Here is a 21,101-nt window from a genome sequence, read left to right on the forward strand (position 1 = left end):
GTTCATTTCACATATGTCTAGCCAGCCAGATAGGCACCTATCCAGCCAGAGAACCAGCCAGTCAAATAGGCATCCATCCATCCATCCAGCCAATTCTATTCACAAACAGGTACAGGTAATATGAAGTACAAAGTAATATGAAATTGTTAATTTAAAAAAAAAAAAAAAAAAAAAAAAAACAAGTCTTCCACCTCTTCCTTTAAATATACTTTCAAGATCTTGTTTGCTGCTATTATGTCTGTTTTTCCTGTCATGAAGGAATTTCCTCCTGTTGTAAACACAGGAAGTTCCTGTTTTCAGTCTTACTTGGTGTCCCGTAGCTCGATTGCTAGCACATGCAATATTTTGAACTTTGTGTTAAATTGGCCAAATTACCAATTTCTGATCACTTTATTTTGTAGTTGAAACAGTTGACTTGGCGATTTCTTGTGGTCAATCGATAGAATAGAAGTAATACTAGTGAAATAGCTAAGAATTTGATCGACTGCAATAATGTAATTGGCCTAAAATGGGAGTCAAATTCGGCAAAATTGCCGATTCGTAAATATCGCTGACACATCAAAATTCGCGAGAGCATAATTTCGTCAATTTTCCATCAAATTTCGTACTTTTTGTTTTATTACCTTCAGAAAAAGATTATCTACTATTTCATGAGAAAAAATAAAAAAAATTTTTTTTGAAAATTCTTGGACCCTGGTGCGCACTTCGAAATTTGGCCTCTGGACCCTGAAAGGGTTAAAATGGGTAATTGGGTGTTAGTCGACTGGTGTGGGTCACATCCTGGGACAAAACTGACCTAATTTGCCTGAAATGCACAGCATAACAAGCGGCTTTCTGTTCAGTAGTATGTCACTGATGTCAGCTAGACCTGTATACCTTGTACATGTACTTGTAGTAAATAAAGATATTATTATTTTTATCTTTTTTTTCAAAAAGTCGGCTGTCTCCCACCGAGACAGAGCGACCCAAAAAGAAAGAAAATCCCCAAAAAGAAAATACTTTCTTCATCATTCAACACTTTCACCTCACTCACACATAATCACTGTTTTTGCAAAGATGCTCAGAACACAAAAGTTTAGAAGCATATACGTATAAAGATACATAACATATCCCTACAAACTGCTAATATCCTGAAACCCCTACTTTAGAGTGCAGGCATTGTACTTCCCACTTCCAGGACTCAAGTCCGGCTATATAAAAATAACTGGTTTCCCTGAATCCCTTCACTAAATATTACCCTGCTCAATCACTACGAACTTTGCTAATTTATCTCGGTGCCAACAAGCAAATCTACCCATTCACCCCTTAATGCAATTTATTTCAGATATCCACTGCATTAATAATTTAGAAACTTACTAAAGTGTTCATCATCCCCTTTCAAAGCCTCCCTCCATTTCTGTGGAATCCCATTTTCAAATGCTGGCTTGGCATGTCGTTCGAACCCTCCCACAACAAACTGCTGGTTGCGGGCGAGGCAGAATGTATGTGAATCATAATCTCGAACAACTGGTAATCCATCCTGTGCTTCTGTTACAGGTCTGAAACGTCAAAGCATTTATGAAAATAAGCAAAACTATTAGGACATGACAAACAAAATTAAAAAAAAAAAATTTAACACATTAAAAGTACAAAACTGATACCTGATTACTGCACAGTATTACATTTGTGCAAAAGCAATAAACTCATAAGGGCATACAGTGCCTGGGGAATAGATTGTAATCAAGTTTAATAACTAAATAACAAAAAAGGCACAATACCGTGACTGGAACGAAACACAAATAACCCACACATAAAAGAGAGAAGCTTACGACGACGTTTCGGTCCGACTTGGACCATTGACAGAGTCACACTAACCAGAAGTGGAGCAGGACGGCTATATATAGGCAGGAAGAGGTGGTGGTGGTGGTGGTGGTGGTGGTGGTGGTGGTAGTAGTAGTAGTAGTAGTAGTAGTAGTAGTAGTAGTAGTAGTAGTAGTAGTAGTAGTAGTAGTAGTAGTAGTAGTAGTAGTAGTAGTAGTAGTAGTAGTAGTAGTAGTAGTAGTAGTAGTAGTAGTAGTAGTAGTAGTAGTAGTAGTAGTAGTAGTAGTAGTAGTAGTAGTAGTAGTAGTAGTAGTAGTAGTAGTAGTAGTAGTAGTAGTAGTAGTAGTAGTAGTAGTAGTAGTAGTAGTAGTAGTAGTAGTAGTAGTAGTAGTAGAAGAATGGTATATAATACCGACAGGATGAAATTAAGACACATGCGCAACACCCGGGCATCCCTATCATAGACGTTTCGCCATCCAGCCAGCCACTGGATGGAATACTTCAAGACTGTTCTTCTTCCTACCCTCGATGTGCAACCTTCACTCTGGCTCCGCTATGTGGATGACATCTTTGCTCTGTGGCCTCATGACTCCAGTCTCTTCCAACCTTTTCTTGAAGCTCTTAATAATCTTGCCCCTTCCATTAAGTTTAAAGCTGAATGGGAATCTAATTCCTTGCTTCCTTTCCTTGATGTCCATGTCCACCGCTCAAATACAGGTTTTTCCTTTTCCGTTTACCGAAAACCTATGCACAGTGGCATGTACATTCACTACTTTTCCTATCATGCTTCCCCTGTCAAGAAAAGTGTTCTTATCTCCCTCTTTCTCCGCACCCTCCGCATCTGTGATCCTCAGTTCCTTCCAGCAGAAATTTCCACTCTTCATATTTCGTTTTCCAGTCTTGGCTACCCTTTCCATTTCACAGACTCTGCCCTCTCACGTGCCAAACGCAATTTCTTCTCTCCCAAACTTTCTACTCCTGGGAACTCTTCTATCCTCTGCCTTCCCTACATTTCCGGTCTTTCTAATCTCAACAATTCTCTCTGTCCCTTAGACATCAAGCTTACCTTCCGCCGGACTAACACTCTTCGCACTAATCTCGTTCATACCTCTCCTCCCTCTACAGATGTTCCTGGTGTCTACTCTATTTCTTGCTCCTCCTGTCCTCTTCAATACTTCGGAGAAACTGGTCGATCTCTTTCTGACAGACTTAGGGAGCACAAAAATAGTGTTAGGCTTGCCGACACTAACAATGCTCTTTTCTGTCACGTCAGAGATCATAGCCATCCTATTGATTGGTCTTCTGCTAAAACTGTCTTCCCTACTTCCAACTCGAACAGTCGCCGTCTAGTTGAATCCTCTCTAATACACAACTTTCCTTGTATGAACCATAGCCCTGGCTTCGTCTCTGTAGATGCCTTCCTCTCCCACTACATTGTAAAATGCTCCAAACTTCAGAACACCCGTGACTTAACCTGACTCCTCATTTTTTCTTTTTCTTTTTCTTCTCCCTCTTCCCCTTTCTTCTTTCCTTTTCTCCTCTGGGTTGTCTTTCTCTCTTCTGCCTCGTGTTTCTGTTCCTTCTTCATTTATTTCACCATTTCCCCTTTCATGCACCTCTGTGCGCTTGCTCTCCCTCAGTGGGCACCTAGCTCTCCTGCAGTGCTCCCCTTCCTTTGTATTTGACTGGCTCGTCCTCCTTATTTCCCACTTCTACCACTACCACTACTACTACTTCTTCTACTACTACTACAAGTACTGATGAAATTAAGACACATGTGCGGCGTCTGGTTGTCTTTGTTGTGGACGTTTCGCCATCCAGTGGCTGGCTGGATGGCGAAACGTCTACGATAGGGATGCCCGGGTGTTGCGCATGTGTCTTAATTTCATCCTGTCGGTATTATATATAATTCTTGTACTACTACTACTACTACTACTACCACCACCTCTTCCTGCCTATATATAGCCGTCCTGCTCCATTTCTGGTTAGTGTGACTTTGTCAATGGTCCAAGTCGGACCGAAACGTCGTCGTAAGCTTCTCTCTTTTATGTGCGGGATATTTGTGTTTGTGTCAAGTTTAATACATTGGAAAGGTAGCTATAATTCCTTGGATCAAGAGCAGTCTACCTGCAACAAGGCTTCCATTGAGATTTAATATACTGTACACTATTGGTATAAAGAACATTTAAAACAACTTAAATTTGAAGTTAAAATTAAAAATTATTTTATTTCTTTTGAGCCATACATATTAATTACATATGAATAAATTATATTCTGAATTTGATCTTATTATAATACAGATATAATTAGATATGATACAGAAGAAAGCCACTAATAGTGCAAATGCATTTCAGGCAGACTAAACATAAGGTTTACAAACTACTTATATCTAGACCTAGTACAGGTCCGCCATCACAAATCCGGCAATCAGTTATTCGGTTCCTTCAGTTATTCGGCACTAATTTTGGCTAGCATAATTTCAAATTTCCAGGGTTGCCATACCAATCTGCTGGTACTGTTTGGTGGCGCTACTTGCTGCATAAGTCATTCCAATTTCTTTTTCTCCATTTATTGTTTTAAACCTGCTTACTTTTAGCCCTAGCCATGGTTCCAATGAATAAAAGAAATGCTTCTCATTGTGTAAAGCACCTACACAGTACATTATCCATTAAAGATAACGTGGCTTTGAAGCCACTGTCAGTTGCCATGAGCTCAGTCTCATGAAGCAGGAGAATATGCTTTATTATTATGCTAATATCAACACTACAGCTTATTTGCTTATCACAATTGATCTAATATGACATAATAAACAATATAAATAACATAAAACATGTTAAATACTCTAGAATAAATAATATTTGGCATAACACCAAGCAGTTCGACGAAGGTATGAAGAGGATATATGGTATACAAATACCATTCTCCTATCCCTGTCTTGGGGGCTTATATTAGAGAAAACGGAGTATAGCACAAGGCTAACTGTGATATACACTCGTACTGCACCATAAACCTGAAACAAAAAAGTTATTTTCTCTATATAGATTATCACACAACTACCAGTGCAATATTGAATGAAATAAACATTACTTTTTCACTTTTTTGTAATCATTATTACTTACTAAAATTTTATTAAACACCATATTTACTACCAGTCAATTTTACTTTTGTACATTAAACATTATTTTATACTTCCCATAACATTTTGTTGCCAAATTTTCAAGTTTGTATATTCAACTCCAACCTTTATATTATCCTTTGTACCTGTGTACCTGTCTACCATCTTACTATCATATTATAACCAAGACATTACCCTTGTTATTTTTTTACTATTATTCTTTTGGTACTTTAATTGTGAATTATATTTTGTCAATTTAAATCTAGTTATACTCCTGATCTTGTCAACAACCTATACCAGACTCTAGTGCAATTGCAAGTACCATTTCAATTTGTATTTTTATATTATAAGTTTGTATTATAATTCCTACTCTAAGATTGTTTTCATATCTTAGTGACTATATTGTGTGTGCAATTAGTGTATTTTTCAATTATATTATTGTTCAAGGCCCTTAACTATCTTTTGCTAACTAGTACCAACTACCTCATATATTTTTTTTCTACTTTTTTTATTCTTTTGCTACCTTAACTTGCATATTTTATCTTGTCAATTTAAATCTAGTTATACTCTAATTCTTGTAAACAACTTATATAACACCTTAGTGCAATTACAATTGAGAGTCTTGTGCCTTTTTTATATTATTAGATTAAACTCAGTTGTACTATAGTCAATACCAAATTCATTATGTTAGACCATATTGCAATTACTAGTGAGAGACTGGTGCTATTTTTAATTTGTATTGTTATATTATTAGATTAAATCTAGTTGTACTATAGCTCATTCTAGCTCAAAACATAGACTCCACAAAAGTCATTATATTAGACCTTAGTGCAATTATTTGATTACCACTTTATTGTTCACCACAACTTATATTAGTCCCTTTTATATTATAATTTTATATTATAATTCTAACTTTAAAGAATTACCTTTAAAGTACTACCTACTATCATATTCCCAAGCTCCATTATTTGATCATCACTTTATTTGTTCACCACAAATTATTTTAGTCCCTTTTATATTGTCTCCTTTATTTTAGCTTTAAAAACCTACCTTAGCTCATTATTTTTACATTTGTTAAATAATTCAGGTGCTATTTTTTTTTTAGCTTTAGAATATTTACTTTATTTTTTACTTAATTCTAACTATAGATTCACTACAAATCTTATGATTACAAGCATTGATCCTGATACCAACCTCTTATTTAATGACTTAAATGATTCAAACAGTAACTGTAATTACTACACAGCAGAACAATCAAAGGCACTTCTCAGAGCTAACAACAACATAATTATCTTTAACTACAATATCAGATCTTTAAGCAAGCATTATGATGACCTCCTAGCATTACTAAATTCCTTGCATGCCAATATGTCCATCATTACACTAACTGAAACCTGGCTAAAGCCTGATACTACAGATGTCTATGCCATTCCTGGTTACACAGCCATACACAACTGTAGGCCAGACCAACAAGGGGGTGGCACTGCTATATACTACTCAGACCAACTAGAATGTATCACTAATACTTGCACAAGGGATGAACATGGGGAATATATAATACGTAGCTAAATTCAAATCCAAATACCTACAAAAACCTCTCACAGTGATAAACATCTACAGAGTTCCACAATCAAACATTAGCCAATTTAGTCAAAACCTAGGAAGTATGATAACTGATGCACACATGAACAAAGATCACTTACTACTCTCAGGTGACTTCAATATAAATCTCCTGCAAGACCAGGACCCACACGTTACTGAATTCACAAACACAATGAGTAACTGCATGTTGCTACCAACAGTAACAAAACCTACAAGAGTTACAGAGACTAGTGTTTCCCTACTTGACCACATCTGGACCAACACCATATCCCCTTTAAAATCAGGCATAATTACAGATAATACCACAGACCACTACCCTACTTTCCTCATAACAACTCTTGGTAAAATACCCCAAGACACTACTAAAGTCACCTTCAGACTTCACAATGAGGCAGCCATTAATAACTTCACAACAGCAGTAACAAACATTGACTGGCACACTGAGCTAGAAATCTATACAGATATTGACGAATGTTTTAATAATTTTCTAAAAAAGACCCAATACCTTTATAACAAGCACTGCCCTAAAAAAACTAAACAGATAACAGCTAAGAGACTGAACAGTCCCTGGCTAACACCTAGCATTCTCAAATCCATAAATACAAAACACCGATATGAAAAACAGTACAGAATGGGTCACATAACCAGAGACCAAACAAAACGTTACTCGTCAATCCTAACCAACCTGATAAGAAGGGCAAACAAATTGTATTATGAGAACAGATTATCCAACTTACGAGGTGATATAAAAAAGACCTGGAAGACCCTATCAGAAATTCTGGGAACAAAAAAGATATCACGACATAGCGAAATAAAATTAGCAAAATCAGATGAACCCCAACTCCCACCAACAGAAACAGCAAACAGACTCAATGATTTCTTCTCCACTATAGGTCAAAACCTTGCCAATAATATCCCAAGCTCAGATACCCCACCAAATGACTACCTCACTGGCAACTACCCGAACACACTGTTCCTAGCTCTGACTAACCCATACGAAGTCTCCCTTATTATCAACGCACTGAAAAACAAGGCAGGAGATTTAAATACCTTACCACCCTTTATATACAAAAAAGCATCACAAGTACTATCACCAATCATTGCAACACTCTTTAACAAATCCATTGAATCCTCCACCTTCCCTACAGTTCTCAAAATAGCAAGGGTCACCCCAATCCATAAAGGAGGAGACCAAACAGAGTTGAATAACTATAGGCCAATATCCAATTTACACCCTCTCTCAAAAATCTTCGAAAAATTAATTCATAAACGAATCTACTCCTACCTCATCGCCCAAAACATTCTCAACCCCTGCCAATTTGGATTCAGGCCTAATAAAAATACTAATGATATTATTATACACATGCTAGAACATATATACACTGCAATAGAGAAAAAAGAAGTCCCACTGGGGATCTTCATTGACATACGTAAAGCTTTTGATACAGTTGACCATGACTTGCTCCACGTAAAATTGTCACTCCCTCAACTACCTCAAGTCTTACCTCAGCAACAGAAGCCAATATGTGTACGCAAATGGGGCAAGCTCTTCCGCACAACTAATTACAGTTGGTGTCCCACAGGGAAGTGTCCTTGGCCCTCTTCTCTTTCTCCTATACATAAATGACCTACCAAATGCTTCGCAATTACTCAAACCCACACTTTTTGCAGATGACACTACATACGTCTTCTCTCACCCGAGCCCAGTCACGCTAGCGAATTACATATACTGACTAACTTTAAACACCGAATTACAGAAAATATCTACCTGGATGAGGACTAACAAACTTACACTAAACATTGACAAAACCTACTTCATTCAGTTTGGTAACAGAGCTACAGATGTACCTCTTAACATAACAATAAACGGATCACCTATCACAAAGCTAACAGAGGGAAAATTCCTAGGAATCCACCTCGATAATAGACTCAAATTTCATACACATATACAACAAATTTCTAAGAAAATCTCCAAGACTGTAGGCATACTATCGAAGATACGGTACTATGTTCCACAGTCAGCCCTCCTGGCCCTTTATCACTCTCTTATTTACCCCTATCTCACCTATGGAATTTGTGCATGGGGCTCAACAACAATTAACCATCTCAGACCACTAATTACCCAACAAAAGGCTGCAGTTAGAATGATAACAAATTCTCACTACAGGCAACACACTCCACCAATATTCAAAACACTCAACCTACTCACCATACAAAACATCCATACTTATTATTGCACCTATTACATACATAGAACACTTAACTCTGATATTAACCCTCCCCTCAAACATCTCCTTGCCAACCTCAACAGAACACATGACCATAACACAAGGCACAGATCACTCTTTGATGTTCCTCGTGTCCATCTCACACTATGCAAAAACTCAATGCACATAAAAGGCCCTAAAATCTGGAATTCATTACCTGTAAATATAAAAGAAACACTACCTGTTTATAAATTCAAGTCTCTTCTCAAAGATCACTTACTCACTCAAAACCAAATAAATACTGAATAACTGAACCTTATAAATTGTATATCCTATATGTTACTCACAATTATATCACATAAATGTTAAACCTAGGACCCAATCTAACTTTGTTATTTTTTTAAATACACTACCTAACAATGCATGCAACCATATGACCTGTCTTTGTAATACTCATTTGTGCTTTATAGTTATCTGTTTACAATAATGTTTTATCACTGATTTCATCATTGCTTAGTTAATCTTAAGTTAATTTTAAGCCAGCCCGTAATGCTATGCATATAAGTGGCTTTGGCATGCTGCTCTTACCTGTATTTTTTGTACCTCTGTTTGTATGCTTAAATTACTAAATAAATAAATTACTAAATATGTGTAGAGAACCTAGGATAACCCAAAAAAGTCAATGTGGCTTATTTTTAGTACCTGGCTTGGGTTAGCCATATATGATTTTTGGTAAATATTCGATTCCCAGCCAAGGTAGAAACATTAGGCGTGTTTCTTTACAACTGTTGTCTATGTTTACCCATCAGTAAATGGGTACCTGGGTGTTAGCCGACTAGTGTGGGTGTTATCCTGGGACACTGACCTAATTTTCTTGAAATACTCTGCATAACAAGCGGCTTTCTATACAGTAGTATGTCACTGATGTCAGCTAGGCCTGTATACCTTGTACATGTACGTGTAGTAAATGAAGATATTATTATTATCATTATTATTATTATTATTATATTATTATTATTATTTTCTCAGTTGTTTGTTGGGTTATCTTATTTAAACTTGGGAAATGTATGATGGAAAGATACTTCTTAACATACACCAAAAATGAAAGAAATCAGACCATAAATAGCGGAGTTCACTTCTCACCCATTAGCGGCCGCTTAGCTGGGTTGACATTATTTATACAATTATTACAATAATGCAGTAGTCTGCATTATTGTGTGAATAAAAATTCCAAATGGTAAGCAAGAGTAATATAAGAGGGGCCTGGAGCCATGACTAATGAACAGAGAAGATGTTATTTTAGTGTCAGGAATGTCTGCAATATTTATTCTGGACCCTATTTTGAAATTGGCATCTGTTGAAATTTGTGTGAAATTGGCCAAACTGACAATTTCTGACCACTTTATTGGGTAGTTGAAATAAGTGAATGGGCAGTTTCTTGTACTCAGTCGACAGACTAGAAGTAAATAAGTTTACTCAGGTATATACAAATACAGTTACATAGATTATCATGCATAGCAGTGTATGTATAGAGAACCTAGGATAACCCAGAAAAGTCAGACAAAGTGACTTATTTCCAGTACCTGGGTTGGGCTTGCCATATATGATTTTTGGTAAATATTTTTTTTTTCTCAGTTGTTTGTTGGGCTATCTCACTGAAACTTGGGCAATGTATGATGGAAAGATGCTTCTTAACGTACAACAAAAACAAAAAAGAAGGATGATAAATAAGGGAGTTCACTTCTCAGCCATTAGCCGCCCCTTTGCAGTATATTTTCGTATGGTTTTTATGGTTGTATTCTCATTTTTTTGGACTCATTTGATAGAATGGAAGATATATTACAGAAATAGACATGATTTTGATTGCTTTCGTGACGAAAAGTGCCTTGAAATCGAGCTCAAAGTACCGGAAATGTTCGATTTTTTCGTCAGTCAAGTTGGTTAATTTTATTAAGTGTATTCTAACCTAACTACTCTGTAATCCGGCAAACTCAGTAATCCGGCACACTACAGGTCCCAATGATGCCGGATTTGTGATGGAAGACCTGTATATAATTAAAGTCAGGACAGCTTGGGTAATTCATTACAATCATATGCACAATTAGACAGGTTGCAAATGAAGAATTGGTCAATTACAAATAAATACAGCCTCTCCTCACTTAACGATGGAGTTCCATTCCTAAGACCACATTGTTAAACGAATTCGTCGCTAAGTGAGCAGCATACTATAATGGTAGTGAGTTTGTGTCAATCATCTTTGATATTGTTTTAATGTCACCTTTGCACCATTTATAACATTTCTGGTATAGTTTTAAATGTTTATACAGTAGTGTACTGTAGTATATTGAAATAAACAGAATAGAGAAAATCAGCTAATATGCATTATTTAGGTATGAATACTGGTCAGAGACCCTGTTGTAAGTCCAAGGAGTTGGTAAACGAGTATGTCGCTAAGTGAGGAGAGACTGTACTTGGAAATTACAGTGAACCCCAGACTTATGAAGGCCTCATCTAACGATAAAATTGACTTATGAAGTGTTTCAGTGTAAAAAATTTCCCCCGACGTACGAACAAAAACTCTAACTTTCATCATTCGTCCTGAACACGTCCACGCATCCCTCTGGCCTGAGCGCGCCTTAGCTGCCCTGCCTTCAGTTAGTGTGCCAATGTTTACAAGCCAGTGCGGTCGTTCCCACGCATACATTCAGTACATTTTGTATTATTCCAGTGTTTTTAGTGCTTGTAACTGTTGGAGAGAGGGGGTAAAGGAGGTTTTGTGGGTAAGGGGCTTGGACTTCCAGCAAGCGTGCGTGAGCGTGTTAGATAGGAGTGAATGGAGACGAATGGTACTTGGGACCTGACGATCTGTTGGAGTGTGAGCAGGGTAATATTTAGTGAAGGGATTCAGGGAAACCGGTTATTTTCATATAGTCGGACTTGAGTCCTGGAAATGGGAAGTACAATGCCTGCACTTTAAAGGAGGGGTTTGGGATATTGGCAGTTTGGAGGGATATGTTGTGTATCTTTATATGTGTATGCTTCTAGACTGTTGTATTCTGAGCACCTCTGCAAAAACAGTGATAATGTGCGAGTGTGGTGAAAGTGTTGAATGATGATGAAAGTATTTTCTTTTTGGGGATTTTCTTTCTTTTTTGGGTCACCCTGCCTCGGTGGGAGACGGCCGACTTGTTGAAAAAAAAAAAAAAAAAAAAAAAAAAAAAAAAACTGCTAAATAAGCCACCATGGGCCCAAAGAAAGCTTCTAGTGCCAACACTGTGGTAAAAAGGGTGAAAATTACAATCGAAATGAAGAAAAGAGATAATCACAAAATATGAGAGTGGAATATGTGTCTTCGAGCTGGTCAGGTTGTACAACAAACCCCAATCAACCATCGCTACTATCTTGGCCAACAAAAAGGCAATCAAGGAAGCTGTTGTTGCAAAAGGTGCAAGTATCTTTTCGAAACACAGATCGCAAGTACTCGAAGATGTCGAGAGACTGTTATTGGTGTGGATTAATGAAAAACAGATATCAGGAGATAGCATCTCTCAAGCAATCATATGTGGAAAGGCAAGGCAGTTGCATGATGATTTAATTAAAAAAATGCCTGAAACTAGTGGTGATGTGAGTGAATTTAAGACCAACAAAGGTTGGTTCGAGAGATTTAAGAATCGGAGTGGCATACACAGTGTGATAAGGCATGGTGAGGCTGCCAGTTCAGACAAAAAAGCGGCTGAAAAATATGTGCAGGAATTCCAGGGGTACATAGAGGCTGAAGGACTGCAACCCCAAGAAGTGTTTAATTCTGACGAAACAGGCCTGTTTTGGAAGAAAATACCAAACAGGACTTATTTTACACAGGAGGAAAAAGCACTCCCAGGACACAAGCCTATGAAGGACAGGGTTACTTTAATGTTGTATAGTAATGCAAGTGGGGATTGCAGAGGCCTCTACTCGTGCATCACTCAAACTCCCAGTGTGTTCAAGAAAAACAATGTCGTCAAGGCTAATTTGTTTGTGACGTGGAGGGCAAACAGTAAGGCATGGGTCACTAGGGACATTTTCTACGACTGGTTTTACCATGTGTTTGGCCCCACTGTGAAAAATTACCTCCTGGAAAATAAATTGGACCTTAAGTGCCTCCTGGTATTAGACAATGCTCCTGCTCATCCTTCAGACTTGCCAGAGCAAATTTCGGGGGAGTTGAGTTTTATTAAAGTAAAGTTTTTGCCTCCTAATACCACTCCTCTCCTCCAGCCCATGGACCAGCAGGTCATTTCAAATTTCAAAAAAACTGTACACCAAAGCAATGTTTCAAAAGTACTTTGAAGTGACCTCAGACACTCGATTGACACTAAGAGAGCTTTGGAAAGATCACTTTAGTATCCTCAATTGCATAAACCTTATAGGTAAGGCTTGGGAGGGAGTGACTAACAGGACCTTGAAATTTGCTTGGAGGAAACTGTGACCAAAATGTGTAGAAGAGAGGGATTTTGAAGGGTTTGGGACTAACCCTGAGAAGCCTATGCCAGTTGTGGAATCTATTGTGGCATTGGGGAAGTCCATGGGGTTGGAGGTTAGTGGGGAAGATGTGAAAGAGTTGGTGGAGGATGACGATGAACTAACCACTGAAGAGCTGCAAGAGCATCTGCAACAGCAAGAGGCCACAACTGAGGAAATTGCTTCAGAGGAGGGGAGAGAGAAATTGAGGAAGTTGCCTTCTTCAACAATTAAGGAAATGTTTACAATGTGGACAAAGGTGCAAACCTTTATGGAGGAAAATCACCTTGACACAGCTATTGCAAGCTGTGCTGGTGACTTTTACAATGACAATGTTGTGACCCACTTTAGGAAAATCTTAAAGGAACACGAGATACAGAGCTCTATGGACAGATTTTTGGAGCGACAGAGGTCCAGTGACTCTCAAGTTGATCCCAGTGGCATTAAAAGAAGAAGGGAAGTAAACCCAGAAAAGGACTTGTTACCTAAAGTCCTTATGATTGATTGATTGATTGTTATGGAAGGGGATTCCCCTTCCAAAAAATAATAAACCTCCATCTCCCCTCCTCCCATCCCATCACTCATCACTACAGCTTCAATAAAGGTAAGTGTCATTTATTCTTCATTTAGTACAGTACGTATACTGTACTGTACGTATCCTTCTTTTTGTGTGTAAGAAAATGTATATTTCATGCAGTAAATTTTTTTTTTCATACTTTTGGGTGTCTGGAACGGATTAATTGGATTTCCATTATTTCTTAATGGGAAAATTAATTGATAAATTAGAAATTAGAAAATTAATTCACAATATGATAATTTCATCTAACGATGAGCTCCCTGGAATGGATTAATATCGTAAGTCGAGGGTCCATTGTATCTTGGTTCAATGACCTACATTTTTTGGAGTAGTTGAAATGAGGTGGTGAAATCAAAAGCCTGAATGAGAGCTGATTTTTTCTTGAGTAACAATGGGATGACGGTGATTATTTTTGTTGATCCTTATGAACAGATACCACAAGTGAGGTATGGATACATTAGAGAGTAGAACAAAGTGAGCGGATATGTTTGGAGAACATATTACGTAGCATATTTTTAAAAGAATGCTCACTGTTTTGAATATTTTTTTTTTAGAAATGTTCTGGATCTGTGTTGAATTTTAGTTTACTGTCCAGATGTATTTCCAAGTACAGTGGAACCCCGGATTTCGAACTTAATCCATTCCAGAAGGTCATTCTAGATTTGAAAAGTGCAAAAACCAAAGTAATATTTCCCATAAGAAATAATGTAAATACAATTAATCCATTCCAAACACCCAAAAATATTCACAAAAAAATTCATTTTTTAAAGAATAACTATAGTTTTACATACAGAAAACAATTAGAAATAAATATAGATATGTACACATAAAAATTACATACCTTCACTGAAGACTCTTGTTGACTCTTCCCTGTGGTCCTCCACCAACTCTTCCACATCCTGGCCACTCACAACCAACCCCATGGACTTTCCCAAAGACACAATACATTCCACAACAGGAATAGGGTCGACAGGGTCAGCCTCAAACCCTTCAAAATCTTTGTTGAGGACACATTCTGGCCACAATTTTCTCCAAGCAGAGTTCAAAGTCTTGGAAGTCACTTCCTGCCAAGCCTTACCTATAAGGCTTATGCAATTCTATTGTCTTTCTCAATTTCTTTACCAAAGGGCTGGCACTAGGAACTTTCTTTGGGGTCATGGTGGCTTATTTCGCAGTCGCAATCAATAAACAAACACAAAAATTGTGAAATGTTTTGGATGACTGCTCACTCAAGCAGTGACAAAGCCAGACTGACGGCGTTCCCCAGGGAGGCAGATGCGTATGATATGTGCGATTCCCAAGGCAAGGTCCAAAATTCGAAGCAAAATTTCACACAAAAAAGTGTCTGAAATGCCTCAAAATAGTGCTGCTGCTGATGAATTTAAGGTCAGCAAAGGCTGGCTTGAGAAATTTAAGATTCATAGTGGCATACAGTGTGGTAAGGCATGGTAAGGCAGCCAGTTCAGACAAAAATGCAGCTGAAAAATATGTGAAGAACTTTAAAGAATACATAGAGACTGAAAAACCTAAAACCTGAACAAGTGTTTAATTGTGACGAAAAGGCCTGTTTTGGAAGAAAATGCCAAACAGGACCTACATTACTCAGGAGGAAAAGGCACTCCCAGGACATAAGCCTATGAAAGACAGGCTGACATTAATGTTGTGTAGTAATGCTAGTGGTGATTGCAAAGTGAAGCCTTTATTGGTGTATCACTCTCAAACTCCCAGTGTGTTCAGGAAAAACAATTTTTCTTGGATTGGTTTTATGGTGTGTTTTGCCCCACTGTGCCAAAATACCTCCAGGAAAAGAAATTGCCACTCAAGTGCCTCCTGTAATGGACAGTTCTCCTGCTCATCCTCACGACTTGCAAGAGGAAATTGCAGGGGAGTTAGGTTTTGTTAAGGTGAAGTTTTTGCCTCTTAATACAACTCCTCTCCTCTAGCCCATGGACCAGCAGGTCATTTCAAACTTCAAAAAACTCTACACAGAAGCAGTGTTTCAAAAGTGCTTTGAAGTGACATCACTCAACTGGCCCTAAGAGAGTTTTGGAAAGATCACTTCAATATCCTCACTTGTGTAAACCTTATAGGTAAGGCTTGGGAGGGAGTGACTAAGAAGACCTTGAACTCTGCTTACAGGAAACTGTGGCCAGAATGTGTAGAACAGAGGGATGCTGAAGGGTTTAGGGCTAACCCTCAGGAGGCTATGCCAGTAGTGGAAGCTATTGTGTCACTGGGGAAGTCCTTGGGGTTGGAGGTTTGTGACGAGGATGTGGAAGAGTTGGTGCAGAACGACGAGGAAGAACTAACCACTGCAGACCTGCAAGAGCTTCAGGTGCAACAGCAACAGATCATATCTCATCAATGTTCTTCAGAGCAGGATGAAGAGAGATGGAGGAAGATGACTTCATCAAGGATTAGGGAAATGTGTTCAATGTTTACAAAGGTGTAAGCATTTATCAAAGAATTTTATCCTGTCACCAAAGTTGCAAGCCGCATTGGCAACATGTACAATGACACTCTTGTGTCCCATTTTAGGGAAATCCTAAGGGCACATGAGAAACAGAGCTCTCTGGACAGCTATTTTGTGCAACAGGGGTCCAGTGACTCTCAAGCTGGTCCTAGTGGCATTAAAAAACCAAGAAGGGAGGTAACCCCACCAAAGGACTTGGTACCTGAAGTCCTTCTGGAAGGGGATTCTCCTTCCGAGCAATAGACAATTCTGAATATTCCCTGCTGCTGGCACATCACTCATCAACAACTCCAGTATGCATACTAAATAATGTATATTAGAGTTGAATTCCTCTATTCTGTTTATCACAATACAGTTCACTAGTGTATAAACATTTAAAAATATACTAAAAATGTTAAAAATGGTGCAAAGGTGACATTAAAACAATGTCAAAGATGGTTGGCACAAACCCACTACAATTATAGTACAACGACGAATTGGTTTACCAACGTGGTCTTAGGAACGGAACTCCGTCATTAAGTGGGGAGAGGCTGTATGGAAGGTCTTGTCAATATTAAGCGTGAGTTTATTAGTTGTGATCCAAGCAGATATTCGAGCAAGTTCGGCATTTACTGTGTTGCTGAGTGCAGCCAGATCAGGATTTGAAGTGACAAAAGTTGACATCACCAAACAGAATTGGTTTGAGCTCCTGTGAAGCATCTGGAAGGTTATTGATGTAGATTAGGAACAGCAAAGGGCCCAGGACCATGAAGAAAAATCATTAATGGTCACATGTTGGTGTCTTTCACTCGGGTAAGATTTCATGTATGAGACAGAATGTCTTCTTATTCCATAATGTTTTAATTTGAGCAGTAGAATATTGTGGTCTACTGTATCAAAGGCTTTTTGGAGGTCAATAAAGAGACCCATTAGATATTCAGTATTGTCAAGAGAGTAGATAGAGCCGAGCATTATTATTGCATGATTGGTACTTCATTCTTAAGTCAAACTGACAAGGATTAATAATATTGTGTTTTGAAAATGGCCTGTAATTACCGACTCCTGTTAGGTCACCACTTTTGTAGACTGGTGTAACTCTTGCTAGTTTAACCCTTAAACTGTCTTAATGTAGATCTACATTTGTACCACTAGAGCTCCAAATGTAGATCTACATTTTATTTTTCCTGCCTCCAAATTTGGCATGATTGGCCTGAGATGCCTGGTCAATATAGAATGGGTCTTAACACTTGTGTGTCCAGTATTAAAAAAATCTGGGACTACTTAGTACTTTGTGGGAGCACCAGTTCTATTGAGCACCAGTTAGAGCAAATAGCATGGCAAACATCTGGGATTCACTGATGTCATGTCATATTAACACTCCCCTTTTGAAGAGGAAGGTGATGGATGTGGCCACAAGTGGTCGAGGAAATGTCAAAAACTTCGATAATAACCAATGTGTAACATTTGTGCAACATCCTTTCATTATTGATACCACTGGCTCTCTCTCTCTATCTGTCTGTCTATATCTCCATCTATATCTTTGTCTCTGTCTGTCTATATCTTCGTCTATCTCTCTCACATGTACACATAAGTACACGTACAGTTATTATACACAGTGCAAATTACCTAGGATAACCCAAAAATTCCAGGCAAAGTGCTATACAGTGCTTGCAGATATAAGACATAATAAGCATGACTGGCAACTCAGTGACAAGTAATGCACATTTTCAATTCATCAGGAATCAGACGTAACTACTGCATCATGTGTAATATCTGTTGGTTTACAAGCTGCTCTCCAAGACTGAGAGACAAACAGACGGAAAGACACACACACAAGCAGACAGAGAGAGACACACACAGGCAGACAGAAAGACAGGTAAGCAGAGCTAGACAGATAAACAGACAGACATACATGTTGTGTGTAACAGTGAAAACAAATAAAGCCAGGATTCCCTGCAGCAGTGCACTACCATCGTGTCACTCCACTGCTTATCCTGTCAGCAGTTCAGCAACATTCGTCATAAACACCATGCTTCAAGAAGTTTCACATATACTCCAGCATGTCTAAAACATTGCTGAGACCTATAAATACTTTGTATATATTTCTAGACAATAGTATATGACCAAGGCAGGTGAAAATGTACACCTGCTGGTGTGATTGTGACTGAGTATTATTTCAGTACCTATTATTAGTGTCAGAACAAAGATTGGCTATGAAATCACAAGAACTATTATAAATTGTAATTATCAGAACATACTTACACTTTGGTCACACTTCACAGACACGCACATGCATATATATACAGTGGACCCCCGCATAACGATCACCTCCGAATGCGACCAATTATGTAAGTGCGTTTGTACGTGTATGTTTGGGGGTCTGAAATGGACTAATCTACTTCACAATATTCCTTATGGGAACAAATTCGGTCAGTACTGGCACCTGAACATACTTCTGGAGTGAAAAAATATCGTTAACCGGGGGTCCACTGTATATACATACATCTAGGTTTTTTCTCCTTTTTCTAAATAGCTCTTGTTCTTCTTTATTTCTTCTATTGTCCATGGGGAAGTGGAAAAGAATCTTTCCTCCGTAAGCCATGCGTGTCGTATGAGGCGACTAAAATGCCGGGAGCAATGGGCTAGTAACTCCTTCTCCTGTAGACATTTACTAAAAAAAAAGTTTTTCTTCTTTTTATAAAACTGGGATGCTTGAATGTGCGTGGATGTAGTGCGGATGACAAGAAACAGATGATTGCTGATGTTATGAATGAAAAGAAGTTGGATGTCCTGGCCCTAAGCGAAACAAAGCTGAAGGGAGTAGGGGAGTTTCGGTGGAGGGAAATAAATGGGATTAAATCTGGAGTATCTGAGAGAGTTAGAGCAAAGGAAGGGGTAGCAGTAATGCTGAAGGATCAGTTATGGAAGGAGAAAAGAGAATATGAATGTGTAAATTCAAGAATTATGTGGATTAAAGTAAAGGTTGGATGCGAAAAGTGGGTCATAATAAGCGTGTATGCACTTGGAGAAGAGAGGAATGTAGAGGAGAGAGAGAGATTTTGGGAGATGTTAAGTGAATGTATAGGAGCCTTTGAACCAAGTGAGAGAGTAATTGTGGTAGGGGACCTGAATGCTAAAGTAGGAGAAACTTTTAGAGAGGGTGTGGTAGGTAAGTTTGGAGTGCCAGGTGTAAATGATAATGGGAGCCCTTTGATTGAACTTTGTATAGAAAGGGGTTTAGTTATAGGTAATACATATTTTAAGAAAAAGAGGATAAATAAGTATACAAGATATGATGTAGGGCAAAATGACAGTAATTTGTTGGATTATGTATTGGTAGATAAAAGACTGTTGAGTAGACTTCAGGATATACATGTTTATAGAGGGACCACAGATATATCAGATCACTTTCTAGTTGTAGCTACACTGAGAGTAAAAGGTAGATGGGATACAAGGAGAATAGAAGCATCAGGGAAGAGAGAGGTGAAGGTGTATAAACTAAAAGAGGAGGCAGTTAGGGTAAGATATAAACAGCTATTGGAGGATAGATGGGCTAATGAGAGCATAGGCAATGGGGTCGAAGAGGTATGGGGTAGGTTTAAAAATGTAGTGTTAGAGTGTTCAGCAGAAGTTTGTGGTTACAGGAAAGTGGATGCGGGAGGGAAGAGGAGCGATTGGTGGAATGATGATGTAAAGAGAGTAGTAAGGGAGAAAAAGTTAGCATAAGAGAAGTTTTTACAAAGTAGAAGTGATGCAAGGAGGGAAGAGTATATGGAGAAAAAGAGAGAGGTTAAGAGAGTGGTGAAGCAGTGTAAAAAGAGAGCAAATGAGAGAGTGGGTGAGATGTTATCAACAAATTTTGTTGAAAATAAGAAAAAGTTTTGGAGTGAGATTAACAAGCTAAGGAAGCCTAGAGAACAAATGGATTTGTCAGTTAAAAATAGGAGAGGAGAGTTATTAAATGGAGAGTTAGAGGTATTGGGAAGATGGAGGGAATATTTTGAGGAATTGTTAAATGTTGATGAAGATAGGGAAGCTGTGATTTCGTGTATAGGGCAAGGAGGAATAACATCTTGTAGGAGTGAGGAAGAGCCAGTTGTGAGTGTGGGGGAAGTTCATGAGGCAGTAGGTAAAATGAAAGGGGGTAAGGCAGCCGGGATTGATGGGATAAAGATAGAAATGTTAAAAGCAGGTGGGGATATAGTTTTTGGAGTGGTTGGTGCAATTATTTAATAAATGTATGGAAGAGGGTAAGGTACCTAGGGATTGGCAGAGAGCATGCATAGTTCCTTTGTATAAAGGCAAAGGGGACAAAAGAGAGTGCAAAAATTATAGGGGGATAAGTCTGTTGAGTATACCTGGTAAAGTGTATGGTAGAGTTATTATTGAAAGAATTAAGAGTAAGACGGAGAATAGGATAGCAGATGAACAAGGAGGCTTTAGAAAAGGTAGGGGGTGTGTGGACCAGGTGTTTACAGTGAAACATATAAGTGAACAGTATTTAGATAAGGCTAAAGAGGTCTTTGTGGCATTTATGGATTTGGAAAAGGCATATGACAGGGTGGATAGGGGGGCAATGTGGCAGATGTTGCAGGTGTATGGTGTAGGAGGTAGGTTACTGAAAGCAGTGAAGAGTTTTTACGAGGATAATGAGGCTCAAGTTAGAGTATGTAGGAAAGAGGGAAATTATTTCCCAGTAAAAGTAGGCCTTAGACAAGGATGTGTGATGTCACCGTGGTTGTTTAATATATTTATAGATGGGGTTGTAAGAGAAGTAAATGCGAGGGTCTTGGCAAGAGGTGTGGAGTTAAAAGACAAAGAATCACACATAAAGTGGGAGTTGTCACA

At 38.3% G+C, this 21,101-nt stretch overlaps 1 protein-coding gene across 3 annotated transcripts in view; it reads right to left on the reverse strand.

Annotated features, from left to right (window-relative positions):
- Positions 1-21,101, reverse strand: part of LOC128686334 (pyruvate dehydrogenase phosphatase regulatory subunit, mitochondrial-like) — a 191,793-nt gene that overhangs the window by 106,973 nt on the left and 63,719 nt on the right. For all 3 annotated transcript variants that reach the window (XM_070085839.1, XM_070085840.1, XM_070085838.1), the window contains exon 9: positions 1,357-1,538. In XM_070085839.1, the coding sequence (XP_069941940.1) occupies positions 1,357-1,538 (182 nt within the window). The remainder of the gene's footprint in view (positions 1-1,356; positions 1,539-21,101) is intronic.

The sequence above is a fragment of the Cherax quadricarinatus genome, chromosome 17 (genome assembly GCF_038502225.1).
Source record: "Cherax quadricarinatus isolate ZL_2023a chromosome 17, ASM3850222v1, whole genome shotgun sequence".
Taxonomy (NCBI): domain Eukaryota; kingdom Metazoa; phylum Arthropoda; class Malacostraca; order Decapoda; family Parastacidae; genus Cherax; species Cherax quadricarinatus.